The sequence below is a fragment of the Schistosoma mansoni genome, chromosome 4 (assembly GCF_000237925.1).
Source record: "Schistosoma mansoni strain Puerto Rico chromosome 4, complete genome".
Lineage (NCBI taxonomy): Eukaryota > Metazoa > Platyhelminthes > Trematoda > Strigeidida > Schistosomatidae > Schistosoma > Schistosoma mansoni.
Window position 1 is genome coordinate 18,012,780 of NC_031498.1, and position 16,407 is coordinate 18,029,186.

General features: G+C 32.4%; 1 protein-coding gene across 1 annotated transcript in view; it reads right to left on the reverse strand.

Moving 5' to 3' along the window:
* Smp_160240 (furin-1 (S08 family)) overlaps positions 1-16,407 on the reverse strand; it is a gene marked incomplete at both ends in the record, with an annotated part of 92,697 nt that overhangs the window by 49,648 nt on the left and 26,642 nt on the right. The window contains 2 exons of the mRNA XM_018797034.1: positions 128-262; positions 14,527-14,622. Coding sequence (XP_018652116.1) covers positions 128-262; positions 14,527-14,622 — 231 coding nt within the window. The remainder of the gene's footprint in view (positions 1-127; positions 263-14,526; positions 14,623-16,407) is intronic.

The window sequence follows — 16,407 nt, forward strand, 5'->3', positions numbered from 1 at the left end:
GTTATAGGTTACATCATCAAAAGCAAAACAGTATTGTATCATAAAAGATACTTTTTGTTATATTTTCATTTCAAGAAATGGAAAAGTGTAATCAAGAAAACGTCTCAGAGGAGAAAATACAACTTACGTAATTATCTTTCAAATCTGGATGATCTGTTTCTAAACCATCATCTAGAATAGTAACCACGACACTTTGACCTGCATAACCACGTGCCCAAACTGATCGAACATTCATATCAAGACCACCAGGACCTCCACGATTCTAGATGTAAAAATAGTATTAAAATGGACTTGTACATTAACGAACAAATGAAAGTCTAAGTAGAATTTATTTCGAAAATTCTGAAATTAAACTGAACTAATACAACATTACTTATTCAGCTATCCAACTAGAATATGGAATAACTGAACATACTGTTTAGACTAACCTGATTAAACTGTTACAATATAAATGATTCTTTAGAACAATTTATTTAGCTAACCATGTGGTAAACAAATATAGTAAGTCAATTTCATAAGCCATCAAATGATGCAACATATTGAGTACGTGGAACAAGTTGTAATCATGAAAATTTACTTATCAGAGAATAAATATTATCAACAAAGAAAATTCCAACAACTTTTTTTACTGGCCGCTTTAAGAATTCATTCTAGCGATGGATAACGTACATCATAGCATGAAAGTATAACCAGTTTTCATCCAGTTATGGGAAAATATTCCCCAAACCTATAAAAGCCCAATTAACATTGATTATTGTTAAGTACATAATGAGTAAACAAAAACACAGCTAATTAAATACTCGATTCAGTTGTCTCTGGTAAAAGTATAGTGTACTAACAGCCTTGAGTTAACAAATCAGAAGCAAGATAACCCCTCACGTATTTTACGCGAAATTTAAAGTACAATGATAGATGACTTGTATGTTATGATCAAATAATTGAAAAATGACAAATAATTAGTTATTAAAATGCTGGCAATCAATGAAAATATCCATTATGCAACCAAAAAGTGAATTTAAGATGATGCAAAGTTACAAAATATACTTGATCCTAAGCCAGATTGTATGTTAAAGTTCTTGATATGATTCGACGTGTAGTTAAGTGTTTAGTGAAGCTATATAATATTCCCCTTTTATAACTCTTACACTGAATATCAACCCTAAGTTTCTTAAGTTGGTAAACAGAAAGGTGAGAAAGCATTAGATTATAACTGATGTTAGTTCGTAATGAAAACCCTAACCCAAATTTGTAAACTTATCTATAAACTCCAGCGTAACTCTAAATATTGAATCTAATCCTTTTTACATTTTAACTGTTGTCAGTTGGTGACAAGAACTCCATGAGATAATAACCCTAAAACGCAACACTAACCAGACTCCCAATAAGTACACTTGACCTTTCTCGGTTACTATAAAAGCATAATTATTCAAATCTAAGCTATTATTCTACTGTTATTTTATTGCCTTATCTTGTTAATAGCTATACAACTAGACAGCGTTTCCTGATTGGTTGATAAATCGCCCAAGGCCCCCAAAATAGTATAGTTTTACCTTGTCTACTTCTCTTGAAACGAAATCTGGCAACAGTACCGGTGAGACTTTATATTATGGACGACCTTTGAGCGACTCTAAAGTGACCTTAAGAATGTCCACCACCGTACTAAAGCTAAATGAGGGTTATAAATCTGTGTGAAGAATAAAGAGTATGATTTACAGTTGATAGTTAGAGTTATAAACTAGATTTAGGGTTTTCATCACGAACTGACATAAGCTGAAATGCCACAAAGCTATTTAGCCAAATAGATGGATGCATTTCGTGCCAAAATCCAAGACCTGGTAATCTTAAATCTGATTGGTTTGTTCATAAATTATAATCTCGCCAAAAGATCTACTACGGAAATATACTCGTCGAAAAAATTAGAAACAACAAATCAAAACCTAAATCTACTTTAAAACAACAAAATTTAAATCAATAAGCAGCTAAGATATATTTCAGTGAAATAATAATTAGGAAAGAACAAGACCGGTACCTACTCAAAAATTTAATTGACGACAACTTAGTAAAACGAAGAAAACTACAAACACTGGATGTTGTTATTATATTTTAAAAAGTCTTTGTGTTCACCGTTTATAGGTTGACCACTCACTTACGGCTAACGACTGACGTCTATCTCACCAAGGAAAGTCACATCATCTACTTAAGTTTCCTGTTGGGATTAGTAGATAATCTAGTAAGGTAAAAACTTGAACATTAAGCTGCAAATGTTAGTTGATTATCAGCTGTTGAATACAACACAAATGACAGATTTACAGGAAAACAATGAGTATATTAGACTAATAAAATCTGAACACTAAAAAAATGGTCAATTTACGTCATCAGTTAACCCTTCAATAAATTCCCCAATATTTATGGCTGAAAAACAGTAACAATGATGTTTTACGTATACGTTTGTTACAGATTATATGTATTTTCAGAAGTACTAACTAGAGAAATGAAAACATCCACTGAAAGAAATATAACTCACTACAACAAACAAGTATAACTCTACTCAGATATATACATTTAAAACTATAAATGATATTAGATAACGTCAAATGACAGGTTTGTATAAATGACACAACAAAGGAATTAGTGAATTTTTTCCATAAATAAAGTAACATCAAAGACTTATTCTAATGCCTAATGAACGGATTTATTAAACAATAACACAGATTACGTCAATCTCATAACTATGACAGGATTTCCAATGATTCCCTTATTAGATGATCTAGGTCTGATATATCATAGTGTTACAGATACAAAGATTTTCTGAAAAACAAGAATATACGTAGAGTCGTAGACAAAGAATTCGTATCTGTTGAAAAAGTGGAAATATTTTAACATCAACGAGGATGAACAACTATTCTTGTTCCATATCTAGTGCAAATAAAAATAGTAATTCAAAATTTGCAAAACATATCGCAGTATTCTAATCACTACATGTTCAGGACAAAATTTGCTTCATTTACTTAAACTAGGATTTTAAACTCAGTATTGGTGCTACTTACGCAGTGTAATCATAACAGAAATCATCTAATCTGATATAATATTGTCTTTCTTCAATTGAATGTTAAACAATAACATAATACGAAGACATGTACTGCTGAGGTTAATTATGTTTATGGTTGGAAAACAATATAGGTAATGGTTCCGATGAGCGATAGAATTATAAATAGCTTCAGACCTCTCTAACTCACTCTGGAATAATCTACCACAATCTATCCGTAAGATAAAATCACTCCCACCTTTTGTTTGCTGCATTGATGCATACAGCTCCTCTGAAAACACGTTTAATGTTCTAACACCTGCAAGTATATCTTATTCCACAAGTGAGATTACAGGAACTTTTAATGTTTAGTCAATCTTATTACTAAATTCATTGGGTAAAACCACCTACCTGCTGTCACTTTACGTTAACACTATCCCCAGCAACCTTAACTTATTGGAATAATACCTATCATGAACAGCGGTAGACCTGACTGACAAACAAAAACAATCTGTTTTAAAATTAAAATCGTCATAAAATACAACCAAATGCATAAGGTTCTAATAAAAAAATTTGCTTCAAATAAAGAACAGAGACTACTCAAATACATATTTATGTATCTACACGAGGGTATACTCTTTAATTTAGTTATGTAGCCTAATTTTCAACCATTAAACTTGAAGTGAGAACCCCACTTTGCTTATGATGGTTTACGTAGCTATATTATCAATAGTCTCTACACTAAAAGTGTTACTCAAAACTCGAGTTAACATACCTGTTGTTATATCCCGTGGAGATTTATGAATGGTAACTTTGAGAACTATCTACGGACGAATATGGTATGTATATTTCCTATTGTATAATTGTTAGGTAATTAAATCATTCATATTCGTGTCCCTCTTATTATAAGCTTCATTTTGACCTATAGACTATTATTATATGATTTACCATTCTTGAGTTATGCCTGTCTATCAACTTATATTTCCCCTATTGGAAAACCTAAATAAAAACGATGATTATAATGCGAAAATAATCAAATTATGTTATAGTTCAACCGCTTCATTGATAATTGCTTATATACATGAGATATTTAGATAATATACAATACTAAACATTTTATAACTCTAAATTTTCCAGTTACATTAGTTATATCTTCTTTCACTTAAATTTTGGTTATTAAGAATTCCCATGAAATTGAACAATAAAATATGAACAATAACGAAATAAGAAAGAAAAAAGAGGAAAAAATGAATCTTTTCAATCTTCCCCTTTCATATCCTATTTTACACTATATAAATTCACTTTAACCAACTTTAAATTAGACTTAACAATTCATTGTTAAAATCAGAAATCTAGTCTGATGACAATGTTGGGAAACAAAAATAGATATTCATGAATCTGATATGAATATGAAAGCGTTCTAATTTCGGTTTATATATATATATACTACGCTATATATCATCTCGTATTTTCGTTCACTTTGAACTTATAAATAGAAAAAGTTAACGGGAAACTGTCAAAACGAAGCAGAAGTAAGGAAAAACACCAACAAACTAGGAAAACAAACAATGTGACAAAGCAGTTACATACTAATAAACAGATTTATTAGTTTGCTTTTTAATAAAATTTAAAGGATAACACAATTGAACATTTAGCAAAGACTAACGAAGCATAAATCGACAATAGATAACTTAAACGGTAGATAAGAGATAGTTGTACGTATAGTATGAAGTTCTAGAAGGATAGTTTTTCTTCATAACAAATAATCCATAATTATAGAGGTTCAATGGACGCTACTCATAAGAATGTTTGAAAGCGGTGTGTAGTGGAAAGTGATATCGAAGCTCCAACAATTATCAGACAGAGTAAAGAGTTTCAGTGGATCGAAAGCACGACTTTGGCAGAACACTTAGAAACCAAACGAGAAGGCAGTTTAGATTGAAGAATACACCGGAAGATGCGAATGGACGATTGAATGTCGCGTATTTGTATCACGTAAATACTTCATAACAGACATACCTCCTGTCTATTATCTTGTTTTATAATGTTAACATAAAAACAATAGATCTACTACATATATTTTAGGAAAGAAATCATTTAAGCACTAATTTGTGAACTGAAAATATAGCAAAATAAATGGTAAGGAAGATTCTTTCAAAGTAATTAGATTTACATTATATTCAAGAGTATTACAATAAGCATAAGACTATGCTACTTAAATGACTAAAAACCATTGATTCAGTTTTAGAAAGTAAAGATGGTTTGTACAATCTCTTAATGAAAATTAACCTACAGAGTATTAAATTTCATCTAATAATAGCGAATATCAGAGATTAAAACAATGATTCAAAGATTATGGTGACAGCTATAAAACTTTATGTCCATAGGGTCTATTCCAAAGAAAATCGAAAAGTAATTTAGAGTTTTAGATGAGTATTTGTAGCTCGTTTGAGTAAGTGCAAAAATTTATCTAGAAATTATCTCACTTGCATTATTAATATTTACATCAATGTACTGATGTTATGTGAAATCGTTACTATAATATCACATCATATGTAATGATAGGGTAAAAACAGTTTGAGATTACAACAGTAAAAAAGTGCCAAGATTGGAAGTTTTATAGACCGAAAGACAGATAAATTTCTCTTAAGTTCAAAAACGTTTTTATGAAATGCTAAAGAAATGATTTTTGTTTACGACTACATATCATTGCAGAGATTCACTGGACCTAATGACTTATCAAATGATCTCAATTAAATCTAACAGATAATTCAAAGAAATAAGTCCCATGAAATGCATTAAAGTTTAAACATAATTGTATATCTTGAATGATGACTGGATTTACATAAGAAAAACGTACAGTCTTCAATGGTTCATATTACAATGCCTCAGTCTGTAGAAACAAGTAGTGATGCAAACGAAACAAAACTGTGACTTATGTGATTCCCAGAATAGTATTGAATAAATTATAACGGGAAACAAAGCAACTAGATATTAATTACTAACTCATTAACGAGGTACAGCTTCGTATACTACCCAGTTTTCCAAACCGAAGTAGATAGACCTAGATTTGAATCTTCAATCTAGTGGCTTCAAGTCGAAAGCTTTAACCTGTGAGCTACCGCTCCATAATCAATATATCAGTTAAACAACAGACTCTAGTGAATTGAAAACGTCTTGGTAACTTGACCTTAATTAATATTTGTAAGAAGTAAACAAATCTAAGGGTATTATGCAAAAAGATAATATGTATCTCTACCAGTAAAGTGCTCATAATCATGTTGTACATCACTATATATGCTAACCAAACTCTGCTGGCCAATCTATGGTCATCAACCGTACATTCGTAGTCTAATATACAGAATTGTATGAAATACTTTGGCCGAACATTCTTAAAATGAGCAAAGTTTTATTCATATTACTGATTACCTATAGACTGTGAGAAGAAATTTTTAAATAAGTGATAACCTCAAATATAAAGCAGAGTAACGAAATATTCATAGATAAAATGTATTCACCATTGGCATTCTTTAAACACTTTGAAAATGATATAATCATTGATACAGTATGTATCAAAGAGATACACTGATGAAGGTAAGTACAGGGTACGTTAAACAACCTAAACAAATCCGAGTGTAGGGTTTTAAATCAGCGGAAAGATAGTAAATAAGAAACAATTATCCAAGTAGTCTTCTAATAAATTTTCTTTAATAAAATACTCATAAAGTAAGATATTGAAAGTCTTCAGATAATTTCATTGACATGATAATGATCAAATGTAATTCAATAAAACTTAGATACGTACTAAAGGCACAATAAAACACTGATACATTCATCCGAATGAATCTTAATATCAAATTGTCGAAAAAGACAAGTCAGAAATGAAAATGATAGTAAAATTAAGATGATAAAAATGTTCTTCGAATACAGCAAATCATTCAAAAGCTTGCTTTGTGACGCCATGTAATTTGATCAGAATTTTTGTTTAGGATGTTAGAAAAAATTCGGTTTTCTACATATATTTTGTGTTTGATGAATAAAATGTAGAAATTCTTCAATTATTTCTTGGTTTAGTACAGATTTTTGAAAGTGATGTCGCCACATATTTTCACCTTAAAGTTTAACCTGTAATTAGGACAGTAGTCACTAAAACGAATAATTGTTTTGTAAAAAATGGAGTCAGGTTAATAAAAAAAGCATCAATATAGTTATGTAGTACCATTTGGTCAGTAGTGAACTAGTCAAATCTGTGAGTAAAATTAAAGACAAATGGTTTTGTTTGACGGGAAAATGTTGTCTATAGAAGCAAATAATAGCCCTAAAAATATGAATTCATAATAATATATAACTCGTAAATATGTGAAGAATGGAAGTGTGTATTAGATTATATAATCTCTTATTATATAATATTGGAGAAATAAACAGACTAATATTATCAAAAATATTCTTTTAATAGTCTAACGGTTGGTTGTGTTTAAACATACTTATAGTCATGAAATGAAGAATGGTGTTTCGATAGAAAATTTGGGTTCATACACGATACTAAATGGTCAGGTGTCATCATTCTGACGGAAAGAATTAGAAATGAAGACGTTCCACAGTGCTTTGTTTCAAAAAGATTAAGTTTAGAAAAAAAAGTTAATCATCAAAAGAATACGTCGTTTGGAAACTTCAATTTTTCATAGAAAGTTGTGATCATGATAAGCATATACAAACAAACTAAAAGAATTGTATCTGAAAATATCTTATGTTCCTCTGAAACTTTAGGTTAATCAATTATATAAGGTCAAGTCATCGACGTCAATCGTTCACTTCAGTTCTTCATTTAAAAAATTTAATCAAACTTTTCAGATTAGTACACGTCAATGTGAATTTCCAGTTATGAATGATAAGCTGAAACAGCATGGAACCGATCCGTAAAGTCACTTCTTTTTGTAATGAATCCAGAAACACATTTTTTAAATGAAGTTAGCGAGCATGCTTGTTTGTCTAGTAAAAAAATGTAAACAATGTAATATGCCTATGGTCCATTAGATTGCTAAAGAAACACAAGAAAACTGAAAGAATCCTAAAGAAAATAAATTTACAGAAATGAGAAACAATACCAAAACTAGTGGAAAATAATGCTGATAATAGAAATTATAAAGTCTGAAACTTCCACACACACACACACACACGTATAAATGTATGTAAATATCTACTCATCATTGAATTATATTTATGGATACACTATAGAATACTGAACTGAAATACAATAACTGTAAAATTATTTATCATTAAAGAAAAAGCCAAGAAACTATTTGTCAAAATTTAGGATTCCCTAAAGATTATCATAAATTATTTATCAAAAACATCAACCAAACATTGAATAATTCTTAAACTAATAAAACAAATACAAAGATTAAAAACATTCCTCGTGAGTTCGTGTATGTATGTTTTCCTTTAAGAGATATAAACTCAACTGTAGTGAAATGTTTAACGCACAACCCCTATTGAGCAGGAGATGACATCTTTAAAAATCTAACAGTAAAATTCCTATAAACAAATAACATTAAGAAATGGTTCCACAAATAGACAATCTAACGTATCCTTTACTTAATAAGCTAACGATAGAAATCGTTACATTGATTTCAATTCAGCACATCCTTTCAGTGCAAAGATCTCCTTAGCGCTAAATCTTTTTAGAAGAGCTAACAAGATTATCACATTGGAAGACGATAAACAAAAAGAACAAAAAAATATAACCAGCATCTTAGAACTTAATAATTTTCCTATGAAGATTACTAGAAATATGTTAAAACAAGACGTTTCATTACGTAATAATAATAATTCGAATGAAATACCATGGATTGGTACTGCAGTTTTACCATACCGTCATCGCACAACAGAAGAACTCCGAAGAAATTTAAAACAACACAGAATCAAAGCATATTACAAAACAACGAACATACTTCGAAATACTTGAGTTCGCTTAAAAGAAAAAATCCCATTCATGTCTAAACAGAACTGTGTCTACAAATTAGGTTGTGTCGATTGTGATGCCTTCTATATTGGAGAGTCATCTCGCGAAATCTTGACTCGAGCTAAAGAACATGTTAGGTACACAAAGAAACCACTTAATAATCTTTTAGAACTGAATAAACTTCAAATTATATCGGCAATAGCAGTTCACGCCATTTTCAACGACAACCAAATCGATTTCGAAAATATCGAAATATTACAAAAATGTTTTCCCAATTACAAAGAATGGAGAGTAGCTGAAGCGTTTCATATAACGCTTAATCCTACTGTTTTCAATAGAAAAGAAGGCCTTACCATACACCTTACTTAGACTATCTATCCTAGCCACCTAATCTGATATTATTCCCAATTCGCATTATTATATTACAAATTAAACTCTATCCTTTATCACTACAAAGGTCACACATTTTTATCCTTTACAGTGCGCACATATACACATGCAAATTTAAATACATGTCCCTTACGAATCACCTTGACCGAAATGACATGACATTGATTTATTCAGACCTGTTTTTTGACTGACCACATAATATTACTGTCATTCCGTTGTACTATTTAAGCTTGGATTAATTTTGATTTGGTTATTTATTCCCTGACGAAGTGGCTTACACTGAGTCACGAAACGTCAAGAAATCTAATTTTTCTACTCATTGGGATGTTACGAATATATCATTCATTTTTAAACGATAGAATGCACAATAACGAACTACCGATTAAAACCTGTAAAAATCGAGAGCGATCACGGTTTGTAAAGTCTTCGAAATACTGATGCAACAAGTTATTCAATAGTTCTTCAACTCATTTCAGTCTTGAGTACTGTTAGAGGCATAAAGGAGGTTATTACTTCTTGGTTACCCACACCGTGGATAGGTTCTCATAGAGGCACCTGAAAAAGAAATCGGGTCAGAGGTGGTCTTATAGTGACCTGAGAGAGTGACCGCAATGCTCAAGGAACAACTGCTTGAGACTGGTCACACACAACCTTTTTGTGAGTAATTTTCGTGTTAACTCCGTACTTATTGGGACCTTACTGTCGGGGACGGGAATCCGTGGGATAAGGCGATGTGGATTTTTAGGGTCGACCTTTCCTAACTCCACTCTTCCTCGTAGGAAGGCAACGTCGCTGTTATGCTGTTATACTTTACTGCCGTAACACCTCTGTACAGTCAGTAGTACGACTTCGCCCTCGGACCTTGAGTTTGCTGCTTCTAGTCTCACCGTTCCTCAACCGATTTGCCTGGCATGGAAGGATCTTGAGGAACGGTTGGTTTATCACGATAGGCAAGTCCGACCACCTCGTTCATGTAGCAGCAACTCATTTCAATTTAATATGAAAAGCGTTTTTAAGATAACTGATTAGACGCATACTAACAAAGTGAACATTTGATTGAATCAGTTTTACAAGTCATGTTATAAACCTTGTATGGTTAAGAATAGACAAAATAAAATACCACATTTGGCAACAAAATTTTTAATTCAACTGAATGATTTCTTTTATTAATTACCCTACAACAAATAAATAAAATGAACAATTTATTTAATTTCTTTTTGTATAATTAGCTAATCGTGCGGAAACAAAGCTATCTGTATTATAAAAACAACTTTTTTTTCAAAAAAATACTAGGATAGGCTAAATGATTGACATGAACATCATACTATCAAACTAATTTGTTTACCATCACCAATAGATAATACATACTGATGAAAAAAGTTCTATTACCAAAGATTAAACTAATAATCTCAATGAATTGGAAGCAAACGAACGAAGTGGAAAAGAAAAACAGAAATTCAACGAGTTTTTGTACCATAAACTTTTCGATTTTTTGCAGATGTGTTAAACAAACGAGAACCAGTAAAAAAACGAAAAGATGGTCCATAAATAAAAAGTCTGTATTCAAACATAATTTATTTATTTATTTATTTCAACACATAGATATTGGTACAAGGAAGCACCGGATACATATGCGCCACACAAATCTCATTTGATTTGTGTGAAGGCTGTGATACTGCCCAGGTGCCCAAACTGAAACAGGTGGTTTTCTTAGGGGGCCACACCCGGAGCCTTTGACCTAAAGGTCTGATCCACAAGGCAGTGGAGCATCATAAGAAGATGCAGTCCCATGGTAGTCGGTGACCAAAGATTGATTCATACGCCATTCGTTCCTTCAGGATACTGGAGCACATGTGCACCATTGGTATGGAATCAGGGTTTCTCAACTCCTCTAGGTGGACACTCCACATTCACCAACCCGTTAAAGCGCTGGATATTCGCTTTTCGTCCTCTCAATTTTGTAAATAGCACCCCCGCCACGAGAAGGCAGTGAGTAGGACTTCCTGGCAGAGACTATATACGCGTGGCCATGTGAGAGCATTTCGAGAGGGAGAGCGGACTCTCCCCACTCTCGGCCTTACCAGGGCATTTGGGGGCGTTCATAATTCTATGTTTAGGATGGTTGATTTGTGAATATTACCTAGTTTGAAGATATTTTTATCACATTGAATACTGTTGGATGTATCATTGAAAACCAGGAATCCTTGGATAGTTGTTTCATACTATTGTGAAACTCTACAACTAATTCATAGTGTGAAACTATCATTAAACTGAACAATTCTAGTAAACTCCCCATCCTGATAACAATAACTAACTTACAAGTTACTGGCTTTGTTAATTTTTGAAGTGGCAGTAAGGAAGTCTCAACTGGTAGAGTTCAAGCATTCCCAGAGTACGATACTTATTACGGATCCCAATGAATGAGGGTCACTCAATACTCAATTTATAAACTTGAACCACTGGGTGATAGCTCAGTGGTTTGAGGGTATCTTGATCGGAGTGAGGCTTGATAACCCTACACTCAGTAAATGACTGGATTGTGAATGCGGACTCCTGAAGACGTTCTTGCGAGGACGAAATGGTTATCCAGTGACCAATATCTCTCTTCCTTAAGTCAGTTCACGATAATTTCATACCTTACAAACTTTCAAAATACAGTTTTAAACATGCAACAAAATTAAGCTCTAGATACATCTTCGAAAACTTAATAAAACATCTGTCTTTATATTTTAATAAAAGTGATGGGGTAATGTATGCATTTGCACGAAATCTTAAAACATTTTGTTAATTACTGATCAATTTATTCATACGCCTTTTCAAAGTTTACGCGTTGTGGTAGAGAAGTTCATCGCTACTATGATGTTTGAAAAAGAATTGAAATTATCCAAAATTGAACAGCATTATTGTCGGTCATTAGTAAAGTAAAAATGAAGCAATTAAAGATATAGAAGAATATCATATACGATTGTTAAATATACACACAAACTAAACAACTTTTCCATTTAATGATAATTATAGCGAAATGGGGATATCTCATCAATACCACAGTTCGGAAAACAATTAAGATACACCGAATTTCAATACTTTTAAATAAGTTAAATTCAGATCTAATCTAACTTAGTTGTATACCGTAAATTTAGTATTAAAAAACAATATACGGTAAGATAATTTTTTAGATCTGAATGCAGAAAAATAAACAGTTACACGATATTTTGCTTTAAAAAAAGTCAGTAAAATAAGAAAGTAATTTTTAAAATGGCTTCTTTAAAATTTGCGAAATGATTACTTTTAATTAAAAGCTTAATAATGATAATCCAATTGGGAAAATATCAAATTCTAAAAAGAAAATTACATCAATTTGATTGCTGTATATTCTCGGAAACAATATACATAAGTCCAGAAATTTGCTTCTATTGACTAATATATCACTATAACCAAGGAAATATTGAATTCACATCATCGGACACGAAGTCTAGTAGAATGATCGAGGAAACTTGTAAATAGACTGAATGGTGTTGTATTTAGAACGATAACAAAAAACTCACAATCAAACCATCCAGCTCAGAAAATTAAACACTACAAAGATTATAAACACTATACGATGAATGTTTTCATCAGGAATTGACGTTAACTGAGAAACTGTTAGAAAATAAGGGTTGTGCAATATTGTGAGTTGTTGAAGTTTAGACCTGTACCCCAATGAATTGCGACTTAGTGGTCTAGAGGTTAGACGTTCGTGTGCGAGACCTAAAGTTGTGAATTCGACTACTGTATGTGAAGTAGTAGACATGCATTGCTGAAGAGTCCCATACTGACTAAATAGAAATCCAGTGCTTACAGGTTTTCTAATGGCGACATAGTTACAACCAATTCGTGATTTAAACTATGAAAATTTTATAAATTCCACAAATCCCCACTACATTAATAGATAATAAAAATTGAGATATTTTATTTACAGTTAACAGTCAAGAGGATATTGAAGAATCGTTTGATATTAATTATAAAAAAGCTGAAGACTACTAATCATATTATTAAAAAGTGACTACATTAGCAATAATAATTCACTCTAAGTGGGATGGGATTCCTACAAATAAGAAGTCATCAAAGACACAAGTCAACTAGTTCTTTTGTATAAAGATATGATTGTTAAGAAGTATTATGAAGTCACAAGCAATAGTCAGAAATCACGATAAACGGAGCATCTTGTCAGCCATTATGAAATAAATATTTCCAGGTAGACTGGGAATAACCGAAAATGCTTCCATGGTTTAAGTTATTACAGTCAGTCAATGAGTCACAACGTAGAACCTCGTACGCATGTATATCAGCTCAAGTTTCTATACCCAATTAGTACAGAGAAATGAGATTGTCAGGTGAAATCCCAGAATCGTGGGTGGTTGGGCATACTGAAAACATATCCCAGTCATCTCAAATGGTGATTTTCTACCTCATCAATCGAATTTTCTTCTTTACCTAGTATCCTATTCTTAACCCTGGCATTACTTACTCGGTTGTCCAAAAATATATAAGCGACGCTTCGAAGACACCTATGGTCGAATATTAATATTCTACGAATATCCTCTATTCTTAATGGGGTATATTTCATGCCCACAAAGTATGACAAAGAAGACTGCTGCGCATGCAACTCGTCCTCTGGTTAGCAGACCGATATCTCACCAACCCCCATATGACGCCAGTTGGGTAAAAGCCATTTGGGCCTTTCGAATTCGTCATGAGATTTTCTCATACTGCAGACATCAGGACTGGTGGGACTCGCAGATAAATGAAGCCGTCATACGCTCAGCTTTTTCCTCTCTATCATTAATCCAGGGGTTGACTCGAGATCAAACCTGATTATCCGTATGAACAATATTTGACTGCTCATGTTATTTAGATTATGCTATTTAGCTTTAACTGGATCAGTTCTTACTAACCTCGTAATGGAAATTACAGTAATGTGTTATCGGCCCACTCAGTCATAAGGAAATGTTAAAGCGCAGTACACATGAAACTCGGAAAAAGCCAAAAGATTAAATGGATAGCCAAGTAACAAATAAAAAAACACAAATACAAACATGATATACACTATTTATCCACAATTGGTTGGTAGATAAAATGTTAAAGATTCATTAACATACACAAAACTTACTAAATACCACATCTGAGGCCATTTCGGATCACTAACTGGAATGTGCACATCTCGTTTAACTCGAACCTTTGCAACTTGTTGTTCTAACCACACTACCTATAGATAACAAAATGACGAAAGACATGGAAATAATGAAAGCCAATAAAATGTATAATAAAAGAAGAGTTACTGAGTACTACAACATAATTTAATGACCGAAACATATTTTGATGACAATAAACAAATGGTTTTTGTAAAGCAGTGACTTAATTGTCGAAACATTTGGCTTTTAATCACTAAAAATACAGATTTAGGTACATCTACGCTTATTTTGGATTTGATTAAAGACAGAGTAGTATTGATAAATTGTAAAGGCAATATGTAATTCAGCAGTTGACAAATAAACTTCCTGTACGTTCTTGTAATATATATATATATATATATATATATATTTGAGATCAACAGCATAAATCGAAAACTAAAAACTGGTCAGAACATTCAACAATTATTGAGAGAAATGTGAAATATTCAGGAATGTTAAAAAACGTTTAAAATGCCCTTGGAAAGTGTGGACTTGGATGTTTCATCATTACTTGTGATGAAGTAGTTGTGGACTTTAACAGCCTACTAATTTATACTTAAACTGTAGTGTTGTACACATAAACTGAACAAGGTACTTCACTGGTGATACAAATTTAAGATCAAACTATGCTTTCAAAATTGTGACCGTAACACTGTTGAGAGAATCCAATTTAAGGACGTTTAATAAACACACATTGTGAAGAAGATTAACTTTAACTACTCGATATTACACATGGAGAAAAACTTAACGTAATTTCAGAATAAAATTCACGTAAGAAATAAGCTACTTCAAATATAATTTGGCAAACTAAGAGTATAACACAATTTCTAATTTATTTTATGTTCTTTATTCTAGCTCGATAATCATGAACGAGACTGTATACACAGATTTAAGTCTAGTAACATTATGCAACCGTACAAACCGAGTTAGATCTAGAAAGTTTGTTAGGATTGACCAATACCAATGTTATGAAATGTTATTGTTACTAAAGCAATTATTATAGTAGCTTTTACCATCTCCATTTTATTATGACCTTCATGGTGTGGTCATTTTATATAAATCACACATCTTTTCAAAGCTCCATTTCTGGTGTAACTTTTCGGTTGTCCTGATTAGAGGTCAGTCAGTGAGTCACAACGTAGAACTTCGTACGTACGTACATCAGTTCGAGTTGCCATAGCAAATTAGCACAGAGATGCAGTTGTCGATTCAAATCCCATAGTGGTAGAAGTAGTAAGAGTATAAGCATTATGTGAAAGATTAGGGTTTGAAGATGCTATTGAAGGAGTATAATACAGTGAAATAAATTTGGAAAGAGAAAAAGGATAGGGACGTGAAGAATTCAAAAGGTTAGAATTTGGTAGAACACAAAGAGTGGATGCACCTTCGCCATGTCATTCAAGGTCTCTAACCATCGGTTGCTATCATCTCGTGAATCCCAACCAGGTAGTCTACACCTACCAACATGGCTCAGTCCAATTGTCAGTGACTTCATGGATTTGTGCCACGTTTTGGTCTGGCCGCCCCCAGCTTTCTTCCAACCTACTCCTACACCATATAGCATTGCACGTCGGGGCAGTCGGTGGTTGGGCATACATAATACGTGTCCCAGTCATCTCAACTGATGAAATTTCACTACTTCATCAATCGATTTGCCATCCTTACCTAGTACCCGTTTCCTAACAACTGCATTACTTACCTGGTGGTACCAGGATATACGAGCAATGCTCCGAAGACACCTATGATAGAATACTAGTAGCCTACGAATGTCCTCTACTCTTATCGGCCATGTTTCACCGCCATAAAGTAGAACGGAACGA